The following is a 10227-nucleotide window of genomic DNA, read 5'->3' as shown; positions in this document are numbered from 1 at the left end:
ATATAGGAAGCAAATGTATAGAAAACTTGCCGCATTTAATAAAAGTCCTTGTTTAACATAATACACAAATATAACGAATATTAGGTGCCGTTGTGCACCATCCACACCAGCAAGGCAAAAAGCTTTCAATTTGCATTTTCAATTAGTCATTGAGGCAGCCTTGACGTGAGGAGATTTTGAGCGGTGTGAAATAATTTCTGAGTGCGCGCGTGCGTGTGCGTGAGTGCGTGTGACGTGGGTGGAGCTGCAGGTTCGGACCTGCTCTGGCTGACTCCGGGAGCCAGTTTGATGGTCCGAATGATGCCACCAGTGCACGCCGCTGCACAGCCAAGAAGACATGCGCAGATTTGGAGGCTCTTGTATTTATTTGTGTTGCCTCTTGAACTCGAACCTCGCTCCTGAGCGTGTTCCCTATGCGGACCTGCATGTCGCTGATGCATTTTACGCACGATTTAACTGCCGCAGATGACGACTAACTGACTTGAAAGTTATATTTACGTGTCTTCAGTATGACAGATTCAAAGTTAAGGAACGACAGCATCCGGGGGATCTATTTCACGGAAGCTCTCAATGGCTCTGCATTGGATCTATTGTTTCTAAACGACAGCACCGCGGCATGTTGGAACTTTACATTGGAGTCCGGATCCGTGTGGCTCGGGCTTTTTCTCGCCTTATTTATTGTGGTGGCGATCGCGGGCAACATTTTGGTCATCCTGTCCGTGCTGTGCAACAGCCACTTGCAGACGGTGACCAACTTCTTTATAGTCAACTTGGCCATGGCGGACCTGCTGCTGAGCATCGTGGTGCTGCCCTTCTCCGCCTCTCTGGAGGTTCTGGGCTGCTGGGTGTTCGGCCGGGTGTTTTGCAACATCTGGGCGGCGGTGGACGTGCTGTGCTGCACCGCCTCCATCCTCAGCTTGTGCATCATCTCCGTGGACCGCTACATCGGCGTCAAACACTGCCTCAAGTACCCGAGCATCATGACCGAGAGGAGGGCGGGCGTCATCCTGGTTCTGGTGTGGGTGTCGTCCATCATCATCTCCGTTGGGCCGCTGCTGGGTTGGAAAGAACCGCCGCCGGTGGACGAGAGCGTTTGCATGATCACCGAGGAGCCCGGATACGCGCTCTTCTCCTCCCTCTTCTCCTTCTACCTGCCGCTCTTGGTCATCCTCATCATGTACTTTCGGGTCTACGTGGTGGCCCGCAGGACTACCAGAAGCCTGGAGGCGGGCGTCAAGCGGGAACGGGACAAGTCGGTGGAGGTGGTGCTGAGGATCCACTGCCGCAGCGTGCTGGAGGATGCGCGCACGGTCAGCTCCAAGAGCAACAAGCTGCACCCGTTCAGGAGCTCGCTCTCCGTGCGCCTCATGAAGTTCTCCAGGGAGAAAAAGGCGGCCAAAACACTCGCCATCGTCGTGGGCATGTTTATCCTGTGTTGGCTGCCTTTTTTCTTCTTTTTGCCTATCGGTAAGTAGGCTTAATATAACGTAAAGTGCATAATGTGTTTTCGTCCTAAAGTGTTAAAACGAAAGAAATACTCAACAGGCTATTTGGATTCTCTTTGGGTTTCTTTAGCTCGTATAATTCAGCAAAAAAAATATAAAAAAAATTAAATAACTTTTTTTTTATCCAAAAGCAACATTAACACACACAAAAACAGCAATAGCATGTTTTTTTCTTCAATGTATCTGTCTAAGTATTCAAAAAGTGCAATTAATACCTTATATAAAAGTACTTTTTTATAATACAATAACTTGTGAAAATACTTGAAAATACAAAATAGGCTATTCATTATATTTACACTACAGTGTATATTTCAAACAAATCAAACCCCTCAAAAAATGTTTTTTTTCTCCAGAATTTAGGTTGAATGTGCATAAAAATAAAATAAATAAAACAAAAACAAAAACAGCAATAGCATGTTTTTTCTTCAATGTATCTGTCTAAGTATTAAAAAAGTTCTATTAATACCTTACATAAAAGTACTTTTTATAATACAATAACTTGTGAAAATACTTGAAAACAGGCTATTCATTATATTTACACTACAGTAGACATTTCAAACAAATCAAACCCCTCAAAAAATGTTTTTTTTTCTCCAGAATTTAGGTTGAATGTGCATAAAAATAAAATAAATAAAACAAAAACAAAAACAGCAATAGCATGTTTTTTCTTCAATGTATCTGTCTAAGTATTAAAAAAGTTCAATTAATACCTTACATAAAAGTACTTTTTATAATACAATAACTTGTGAAAATACTTGAAAACAGGCTATTCATTATATTTACACTACAGTGTATATTTCAAACAAATCAAACCCGTCAAAAAATGTTTTTTTTTCTCCAGAATTTAGGTTGAATGTGCATAAAAATAAAATAAATAAAACAAAAACAAAAACAGCAATAGCATGTTTTTTCTTCAATGTATCTGTCTAAGTATTAAAAAAGTTCAATTAATACCTTACATAAAAGTACTTTTTATAATACAATAACTTGTGAAAATACTTGAAAACAGGCTATTCATTATATTTACACTACAGTAGACATTTCAAACAAATCAAACCCCTCAAAAAATGTTTTTCCAGAATTTAGGTTGAATGTGCATAAAAATAAAAAGTACAAATCGGCCATGTGAAGAAAATAACGTGAAAAAGATTAAATGCAAAATAAATTATATAAAATAGGCCTACAAATACAGGCAAAGTTTGGCACACAAATACAAAACAAACAGAACAAAACATAGTTAAATAACAGAAATGCTCAACACAAACATATGTAATAAATTGCCTACACTTACCAGATCATTTACATGTTGAAAATTTCTATGACAACTGAATTATTTGGCTTATACGTCACAACTCAAAATGGCGGTCAACTCAGTGAAAGGAAGCTTTAGAATTCAAATCAGATATTCCAGTTTGCAATGCGTGACACGTTCTTGTCACTATTATATTTAAATACAAATGTGTAGTTGTCATTAATAATCTATTAACATTAGCTTTTTGACTGACATATTATTATAGTTTCTATGGTTTATGAAAGAATACATCTTAATACCTAATTTTCCCGTAACAGTGAACTGTTCTGTTAGCATTATATCATCTTAGCAACAACATAATATGTAGACAATACTACTACTACTACTACTACTAATAATAATAATAATAATAATAATAATAATAATAATAATGATAATATATGGTTCAAGTAAAACGCTTTCCACAAAAGTTGAATTAAAATTCAACCTTCATGTTTAAAAAAAAAAAATATTTAAAATTGAATGCAAATCGAATGAAAGTTAAATACAACTGAACTGTACGCAGGCAGCTTTGGTGCACGACTAGAGAGAGCTCTCATATCACTACCACATGTTGAGAACCACTGAACTATAAAGATATAGTGGGAACTGTCAATGAAAGCACCTTCACGGATATGTTGGCTTTTCAGTCTCGGAGTTATTTTGTACCCATGACGACGTATATATTGCCACTTGTTACAAGTTTAATTCATTCTGTGATTATGCTTTTAATTCACTTTGTCTGTGTATCATATGCCAATATATATATATATATATATATATATATAAAGCGCACGGTTAGTGTGCATGTGAGTGCCTGGGTGTGAGTTGTGGCCGACAGCAGCTTCTTGCAAATGTTTTCATTTTGTATATGAAATCACTGAATTGCTCCAATGTTTTCAGTGAAAAAATATGGAGTAATGACTTGGAAAACTTGCAGCAGGTGTGAGCCTACAGTATGTACTGTAAGTCTACTGCATTTGCACCCCCTTAACCAATTTCAGTCACCCAGTATGAGCTTTATTGACACTTTACGGACACCATACTTTAGCTTGTTCTCGACCAAATTAAAGTGAGTCATAAGTGGGGTGATGTAATATGTCACACCCCGTTTGCTCGTGGCATCATAAAAATATAAATAGTTTGAGGAGGAAAAGAATGACTGGTCCAGACCTCAAAGACGGAATCATGATGGACTTTTTATTAAAGAGAATAATCCAAAGATACAGTACATAGAGTGGGAGTATAGTAGTTTAGTGATCCTGATACTGGATGTGAAAAGATATGAATTTTAGAATTGTGGCTACATCTTGACTATTGACTCATTATACCTTCTCCTCTACTGACCTCCCTCCCCTCGACTTGATGTTTATGTGGACTCCTTCCAGTCTGTTTCTCAAACCATGTTTGTTAGTTTCTCTCTCCAAATGGGCTGTAGTTGTGAATGTGGCTGTGAATTGTGGTGGGTCTTGAAAAGTCAGTCTGTAAATGAATGGAAAAGGATGTGAGGGATATTATAGTTTGTGCTTGGAATGACAGAAATGGAAGACTGCTCCCTTATTGTACAATCTTGACTAGTGCCAGAAAAAAAAAAAAAAAATCTTTTTCTGACCTTCAAGGTACAATCCGCACTAATACATCACAAGGCTTGGCATGAATACTCATTTTTTTTTTTTATATATATACTTCCAGGGTCAAAAATGTGCCGGAATGTTTGCAGGCTGTAAAAGTTAAAAGAGTAAAAACAGCATGACTTGTTGGAGATGCAGTACATATTTTTGTGCACAAAAAAATAAAATAAAATAGAAAAGATCATCAGTGTTTTTACTGCTTTATATTGGGAAGAAGAACCACAGCATTGCTATCTGTTGATTGGTCCACAGAAAATCACTTCCTTACTGAAACAACAGGAGTGGGTAGGAAATATTCTATTTATTAAGTTATGTGATTTATTTGTCATATAAGAGGCTATTCAAAGACAATTTTTGTTTATGGATGCCATGATATTTACAGGTGTTACATTTACAGTTGACACTACAATCATGCATTAATTTTCACTGGTGAGTTGGAGCCTCTTCCATCTAATTTTGGGCAAAAGGAGCATATAATAACCCTCTTAAAATAATTGCCACAGTCTTTTTTTTTTTTTTTCCAAAAAATTATTATTTGCAGAAATAATCTCCACATGATGCAAATATTTCATTGTTTTGTGTTTTCTGAAAAATCTGAAAAACCCACTTATAGGCGATCATTTTAAGAAGATGTCGATATATAGACAAATAACCCTCCACACTCACATCGTCACTGAGTGGGAGCTGAACCCACGTGTTCTGCACCGAAGTCAGCCAAGTGTACCGCTACACTATCAGTGGCAACAACCACCACAACGATGATAAATAACCTTTTTGACAGTGCCAAACAAAACCCCTTGTACTGGATATCATCAAATCACTTTATTGCACAGAAAAGTTTGAAAAGTACTGCAAAGTAGTATTAGAACACCTCATGAGAGGTGTCCTGGCTGGTCGATATAAGTAATTCATAGAAGTTATCAGCGATTCCCAACTATTGTGAGCTCATTGTGTGTGCTGTGGGAAATGATCTACTTAATTGGTCCAGTGTATCGTGCCAGGCAGAACAATTAAATACTCTTCCACTAGATGGCAAATGGCACATAGAGTAATTAACGTGTATCCACTTTGTGTGACATATTAGTTTGGTGGTGTGCCTTGAGATTTTCCCAATGTCTTATATGCAATGTTAATTAATGGATGCAAACATTTTGAATGCGATCATTTTTATTTATATCAAGAAACAACATAGATGATTGAGGATTCGCATGTATTGCATCATATTATTTTTGATGTAGGTAACCTGTAGTGACCTGTGTTGTGTTAAAATGGTCAACGCTGATTAATTTGCGTTTGGAAATGTTTTAATCAAGACTAATAGTGTTTGCAGTCAATGCAAGCACTATTAGTCTTGATTAAATGCCATTTTGTGTTAGGGTTTTTTTTTTTTTGGTAAGTTTGATCTTAAAGTACTTCCCCCACACCAATTCTCACAGCTGCTGAATTCTTGTGAAAGTCAGCATGCTTTGTAAGTTGAGCCGAACTTCTGGTTTTAAAGATCAGGTTCACACAGGTTCAGGTAAGTTTAGGGAAATTAATTCCAAAGGGAATTGCACTTGCACTTGAAACACCTGTTTCTGTCAATCAGGCTCCTTATTTGGGAAGATGCAGACAGAGTGCTTTGACCAATCAAAAATTTGAAAAGCATTTGCCTATTATTCAGTATTTCTTTGTTGCAGACATCATGAAAAATAGCCATTCATTTCATAGAAAATGAAAGATTGTGTGGAAAATGTGATGCATGGCTCTGGCTCAGGAGGTGAGTGTATGTAAAATAGTCTGGATGTGACTTTCATCAAAGCATAATGCTGGTTTCTCATCAGCGGTCACATCGGGGGTTCTCAGAAACAAACACAAAACACGGCTTACGGCTTCTCAAGCCATCGACTGACAATGTTGAAGTGGCTTGCTTTTGTCTCATCTGAGGTGCACTTGGATTAGATCATTTTTGTCAAAAAATGTTTGATTCAGTTGTTGAAGTTCAATAATGAACCAGGTTATTGAGTTGATGCCTCCATTAAGCAATGGTAAATAATTCATATATAATGATTTTAAATATTAATTGCAAATTATAGTTGACGTTTTACTGTTGTATTTAGTGTTTATGAATTCAACTGTACAATGCTGACTCCTAATATATTCAAGCATTGACTTTATTTAACATTGAATTGACTTCATTGCCAGGACCGTTTCGAGCTTCATGGGGGCCCTATTCTGTTTGGGGGGCCCCTAGTTTGCCAAACTACAATGAAGAGACTCCTAACCCTTTAGATGGCCTCCTAAGATACTTTATGAGCAAAACGGACTACAGTTAAAATTAAACATCTTAAATTGAGAGTCCTCTTTCCAGAATATTATTTAAAAATTAATCTGTTTTTATATTAAAAAATGTGATGTACGGTGATTGCACCCAATTACAAATTTGTCACTTTTAAGCATTTTAAACAATAATTTACATATTATACTAGTTGAACTAGTAAGAGGCTAGCGAGTTGGCTAGCAAAACAAATAAACAAACTTGCAAAAAAAATAACATAAAATGGAGTTTCACCTCGAACTATCCATCACCAACAAGTTCCTTAGCTTTCTCCTTTGACCATTTTTTATCTTCAGTTTTCTTTTTCTTCCGTTTTTCCGCACCTTTTTGATGACATTACGGTGTCTGTTTTATTTAGTCGTACTCTCGCGAACGGTAAGGATCGATGGGTAGCTGTCAATCATTCTCACACAACGACATTACTGATGTAGCGTCACAAACTGACCCAAAAACACCAGCCACTGCTTAACATCACAGTTTATTTTATTTTTGCCCTATGTTTGTTTTTTTAATCAAAAATGGGATGTAATAAACAAATATTACAGACAGAATAAAAACAGGACATTTTAAATCTTCCTCAGACTACACATAGAGCTTGGGGGCCCCCTGGTGGCTTGGGGGCCCTAGGCAGCCGCCTACTTCGCCTATAGCCAAAAATGGCTATGTTCATTGCACTTGACATAAATTCTCTTAAAAAAAATAAATAAATCATAAAATGCAAAATATAATAACTTAATATTCTATAATAATATTGATGCTTGCTGTTTGCACATTTATGAATGAAATACATTTGACATCCACCACCTGTGTCCATGTAGCTCGGTGTTTGTCTACCTGAGCCCCAATCATGTTCACTAAAACTGCGTTAGACACGTTGTCTACCCTGCGCCGGCACTTTAAGCATTATCTAAACAGGCAAAGCTTTAAATCGACATTCTGCCACCTAATTGTCACTCAGACACAACCTATTCTGTGTCAGCCAGCTTGGCAGAGACGGGTCTGAAATATTGGCAAACACGTCTAGGGCGCCTTGTGCTCAACATGAAAATCAGGATCCACTGGCATCTGTGCCCCACCGCAGATTCGCTTGTCTCCAAAAATAGATCGAGCTTCCACTATCAATTTTCCATTGACATACATGTTTCTCTTCTACCCAGGCTCCTTCTTTCCAGCGATGAAGCCATCAGAGACCGTATTCAAGGTGGTCTTTTGGCTGGGCTACTTCAACAGCTGCATCAACCCCATGATCTACCCCTGCTCCAGCAAAGAGTTCCAGCGGGCTTTCACCCGCCTCCTCAGGTGTCGCTGTCGCCACAGGCGACGGGCTCTGCGTCGCTTCTATGACCAGAAGTGGCGCTCGGCCGTCAGGGGAATGGCGCTGGAACAAAGAGGAGAGCACGAGTCTGGCTACACCACGCACAGCTCTTGTGGCAGCTCTTTGTTAAGTAAGCCTGGTGGGAGTTTCAAGAGATGGAACTTGTTCCCACCGCTGCAGAAGTCCTCCTTTCAGCTCAAAGAAACAGTGAACAACCTGTCAAATAAAATCAAGGGAGGCGCGGGGCGAGGCAGCGCACCTGCAGTGGTCGATGCAGTTTCGATGGGGATTTACAACGTCTGTGAACAAAGCAGTTACCACATCTATGACTTGGCTGAGTGTTACGGCCTGAAGGAGACGGACATTTAATGGACCACAAGAGGACTCTGTTCTCAAGAACAACACCATTTGATCATTCCAATTCAGAACCGACATTATAAACAACACAGAATAAGATTCAATACAACAGTTGTATGATAAATCTGGCTTTACAGAAACAATTCTTGTTGTGCAAGCGGTGCAAATGACAGATGGAACTGTTGATGGTTTTAGAAATGACGACATGATCCCAGCACAAAATACAACCCAAAACGTTATTTATTTCCATCCTTCACAACCATGATAGATTCAACACATTGTTTCAGTTTCTCTTGGTTTACACATGTTTCAATTTCACATTTTTATCATCATCTTGATGTTGGTTTATGTTGACAATGCATAGTAAGCTAGGGCAGTTGCTGGGAATTAAATGCTGCAAAATATTTCTTACAACTGTTGGAGTAACTGCAAGTTACACAATTACTTGGCCATTATAAATGTAAATTCTAGTCCACAGTGCTCCTGTGAAAGGAAATGAAACTGCATATTTTTCCCAATGCTGTTTGTTGTTTTTTGTGAAGATTAAATGGAAAACAAATAATAATGTTGTTGTTGATTTTTCCCGTTTCCCTGTTACCAAATTTAACGTGGTATCCATGCAGTATGTCATATTACTTATAAGTCTTTGTTGAAATGTCAATTGCAGACTTGCACCATCCAGCAGATGACACTATTGTTCCACTTCATTTCACATCACAGCAACAATGTGAAAGTCATCAAGAATTATTTTTGATTGGGTGTAATTAAGGTAACACATACACACACCGCACCCAATAGAGCGTATCAAACCAAAAACGTCGACCCTTGTCAAACTTATTTGAGGAAATGAGTGGTTGCTTTTTCTGTTTCACTGCTATTTTCATGCCGACACAGTGATGGCCGTGCATATTTTATAGAGCTGTTTTGGAGTCACTTTCTTGTCTATGTTTGTCTACAAAAAAAAGTTAAGGCAAAAACACATGCCATAAGTAAGGAAAACATATCTAAGTACTGGTAATTCCATTTATCTACATTCCTTGCAGCGAAATTATAGCAAGCTGTAAATGCATCAATTCACCAAATTGGTGCTCTCAGAAATAAACTTAAACGTCTGTCTTTTTTTCCACCTAAAATTTAAATTAACTACTCAAAATGTGTAACGGTCCACCTCAGGCAACTTTATTTTGTCATTGTACTGAAATATCATTTAAATAACAGAACTGAAAGAAACATGACTAAGTTTTTAAGCATAGAATTCGTAAATACATGAAATACAGCCGTATGGCATTTATGCTAAAAGAATGCACACTAAATCCATTACAGTGATACAATTTTGATAACAACAGAAATTAAACAATAGCAAATTAATTGCAGGTCTCTGGATTTGTTTCTTGTTTTTGCATAACCATTAATAGAAAAATTAGATTTAAAAAAAAAAAAAAAAGCCTACCAGACAGTAAAATATAGTTTTCCCCAGTTTGGAGTTAAAAAGTGGTTTTCCTTTCAATTGAATTCAATTCAAAATTGTTATTTCATTCTTTAAAAAAGAAATGAAAGGAGTCAGAAAGAAGTCAAACTTATGATATCTGCCCCTGATCAAAATAAATAAATAATCCATCCATCCATCCATTTTCTTGACCGCTTATTATAAATAAATAAATAATAATAATAATAATAATAATAATAATAATAATAATAATAATACGAATAATAATAATAATAATAATAATAATAATAATAATAATAATAATAATAATAATAAATGACAGTAAGCAGTCAAGATGTTTTCATGGTAACAATTAAACAAAATG

General features: G+C 37.2%; 1 protein-coding gene across 1 annotated transcript; it reads left to right on the top strand.

Moving 5' to 3' along the window:
* The first annotated feature begins 273 nt into the window (after positions 1-273).
* adra1d (adrenoceptor alpha 1D) lies at positions 274-8965 on the top strand. The gene is made up of 2 exons (XM_077525311.1): positions 274-1467; positions 7902-8965. The coding sequence occupies exons 1-2, from the start codon at positions 510-512 to the stop codon at positions 8426-8428; spliced, it is 1485 nt and encodes a 494-aa protein (XP_077381437.1). The 5' UTR covers positions 274-509; the 3' UTR covers positions 8429-8965.
* Positions 8966-10227: the final 1262 nt, after the last annotated feature.

Source organism: Festucalex cinctus, chromosome 6, assembly GCF_051991245.1.
Source record: "Festucalex cinctus isolate MCC-2025b chromosome 6, RoL_Fcin_1.0, whole genome shotgun sequence".
Lineage (NCBI taxonomy): Eukaryota > Metazoa > Chordata > Actinopteri > Syngnathiformes > Syngnathidae > Festucalex > Festucalex cinctus.
Note: the sequence above shows the minus strand (reverse complement) of the source record. Positions and strands in the feature narration are given on the sequence as shown.

Coding starts and splice junctions, on each gene's coding strand:
- adra1d (XM_077525311.1), top strand. CDS start 510: ATGACAGATTCAAAGTTAAGGAACGACAGCATCCGGGGGATCTATTTC. Junction 1,468..7,901: donor TTTCTTCTTTTTGCCTATCG/GTAAGTAGGCTT, acceptor TCTTCTACCCAG/GCTCCTTCTTTCCAGCGATG.